Source organism: Anarrhichthys ocellatus, unplaced genomic scaffold, assembly GCF_004355925.1.
Source record: "Anarrhichthys ocellatus isolate YVR2014 unplaced genomic scaffold, GSC_Weel_1.0 scaffold4650, whole genome shotgun sequence".
NCBI classification, from domain to species: domain Eukaryota; kingdom Metazoa; phylum Chordata; class Actinopteri; order Perciformes; family Anarhichadidae; genus Anarrhichthys; species Anarrhichthys ocellatus.
In genome coordinates this window covers 97-2596 of record NW_022284624.1, presented here as the reverse complement: position 1 = coordinate 2596, position 2500 = coordinate 97, and the positions used below count along the sequence as shown (strand labels likewise).

At 55.2% G+C, this 2500-nt stretch overlaps 1 protein-coding gene across 1 annotated transcript in view; it reads left to right on the top strand.

Annotated features, from left to right (window-relative positions):
• fbxl19 (F-box and leucine rich repeat protein 19) overlaps nucleotides 1-2494 on the top strand; it is a gene marked incomplete at both ends in the record, with an annotated part of 3249 nt that extends 755 nt beyond the window's left edge. Inside the window, 5 exons of the mRNA XM_031841545.1 lie at nucleotides 428-613; nucleotides 808-840; nucleotides 978-1759; nucleotides 1878-2183; nucleotides 2280-2494. Of these exons, the coding sequence (XP_031697405.1) occupies nucleotides 428-613; nucleotides 808-840; nucleotides 978-1759; nucleotides 1878-2183; nucleotides 2280-2494 (1522 nt within the window). The remainder of the gene's footprint in view (nucleotides 1-427; nucleotides 614-807; nucleotides 841-977; nucleotides 1760-1877; nucleotides 2184-2279) is intronic.
• Between the last annotated feature and the right edge of the window lie 6 nt (nucleotides 2495-2500).

Here is a 2500-nt window from a genome sequence, read left to right as displayed (position 1 = left end):
GTAAATACAGCAGCGTTGTTATTGTTTGTGGTTTGTACAGATACACCGTAGAGCTCGGGTTACGATACAGGGTTACTTCAAATGAATAATAATGAAAGAGCATTAAATCATAATCATTAAATCATTGTAATTTAACAAGAAAAAGTTAAATGATTGTAAATGTAGAACTTTATCAAACTACTTGTTTGTGAGTTAACACATTTCTTTTGTGTTTGGTGGTCTACTGGTTTGGCCCAACAGTTACTGTTCAGATTAAAGACTGACGAGTGTGTTGCAGCTTTTATATCAAATAAAGTTCCCATAGCTGTAGAGAAGCTGGGGAACGGGTCTGTAGCGGTCTGTACTGGTCCGTTATGGTCTGTAATAGTCTGTTGTGGTCCGTGGCGGTCTGTACCGTCTGTTTTAACGCTGCCTCGTGTGTGTCCAGGACCAGGCGGACGGTCTAGGGAAGAGGAAGCTGGATAACGGGGAGGTGGGTCGATGGAAGCTCACTGATGACCCTCCCCCTAAAAAGAAAGCCCCTCCCTCCCTGGAGGAGGGGGGGAGGGCGGAGGGGGGACACAAGAGGAAGAAGGAGAAGGAGCTTCCTCAGGACAGCGGACCCAAGAAGAAGGTGAGTGTTAACCAATCACAGAGCAGATCATTATGACGTCATAGTTATTGAACAAGATGACTCACTGAGTCTGTCTCGTAAAGGATTTATGACACGATGAAGCACAATAATGTAATAAAGCTTCATCTTTATCACGTTAAACCCGTCTCCTGCTCTGTCTCACTGTCTGTCTCCTCTTCCTGTCTCTCTCTCAGATGAAGGGAGCCCATGAAAAACGCCTCAAAAAGGCACGAAGAAGTTGTTGTTGTTGTTGTTATGGTCATTATTGGTGTCAATGATATTGTTATCATGAATAACATAAATTATTAGTATTATTGCAATGAAGAGAAGACTTAATGATTTTATTGTTTCGTTCTCTCATCAGAAACCCAAACAGGAGGTGGTGGAGTCCAACGGTCCCACCTCCTCAGTTGGAGGAGGAGCAGGAGGACTGCAGGGCTCCTCCTCCTCATCTTCTTCTCAGCCTGGAGGAGGAGGGACGTCCAGTGCAGACCAGCGCTCCCACCACAGGGAGAAACTGGAGCGCTTCAAGAGGATGTGTCTTCTGGAGCGACGGCCAGAGTCGTCGTCCTCCTCCTCCTCCAGCTCAGAGTCGGACTCAGAGTCGGACTCAGACGACTCCCTCAGGGGGGGGGAGGCAGGAGGAGGCTCCTCCCCTTCCTCCTCCTCCCCTGCCCCGCCTCCTCCCGTCATCTACGGCAGTGGTGGGGGGGGGCGGACGGAGCGAGAGAGGAGTCGATGTGAGAGGGAGAGAGAGAGGGAGAGGGAGAGACGTCTGGCTGAGCTGGGCTTCAGCGCCAGCGAGGACTCAGAGGGGGAGGGGGGGAGGGGGGAGGAGGCGCTCCGGGAGGGGGAGCGGGGGGGGAGGAGAAGGCTCGACGGAGAGGGGGAGGAGCTACAGGAGGAGAGGCGGGTCTACCTCCACGAGGACGTAAAGGAGGCCTACTGGACGGAGAGGAGGACACGCCCACCTCTGACAGGACCAGGAAGAACTCACCCCTCTCCTCCAATCAGATGCCTCCGTCCTCGCAGCACGACGGCTTCACGGGGAAGCAGCGCAGCAACGGGACGGAGGCTCGAAACGGGAGGACACGAGGAGGGGCGGGAGGGGGAAGGGAGGGGGGGGAGAAGGAGAACGCCAGCGGAGTTCTGACCAATCACAGACACAGTGGGGGGGCCAAAGGCAGCGGGAGCCGTGGCAACAAGATCCGCAGCAACAGTAAGAACCAGACGTCCAGAAACGCCTCCTCCTCTAACGGGGGAGGGGGGGGGGGGGCAGCCTGATGATGTCATCAATGGCGGCATCCCCCTGCTCCCAGGTGTCCCGCCTCGCCCCGCGCTCTCAGATGATGAAGCGCAGCCCCCCCGCCGTCCCCTCACCCCCCCGACCCGTTCAGATGGAGAGGCACCTGGTGCGACCCCCCCCCACCTGCCCCGAGCCCAGCTGCCTGCCGCTGGACTCTGGCTCCTCCCACATCATGACGCGTGACGTCTGGCTCAGAGTCTTCACTCACCTGAGCCAGAGAGAGCTGTGTGTCTGCATGAGGGTGTGTCGCACCTGGAGCCGCTGGTGAGTGACCTCACACAGACCTCATACTGAGACCTCACAGTGACCTCACATCTTCAACAGACCACATGTCAGTGTCTCGTCTCGTTTCTTCTTCAGGTGTTGTGATAAATGGTTGTGGACTCAGATCGATCTTAGCCGGCAGCGCTCCATCACCCCCCCCATGCTGAGTGGTATCATCCGCCGGCAGCCCGTCTCCCTGAACCTGGGTTATACCAACATCTCCAAGAAACAGCTCATGTGGCTCATCAACCGCTTACCAGGTGACTCCATGTCTGTCTGTCTGTCTCTCCTCCCTCCCCGTCTGTCTGTCTGTCTCT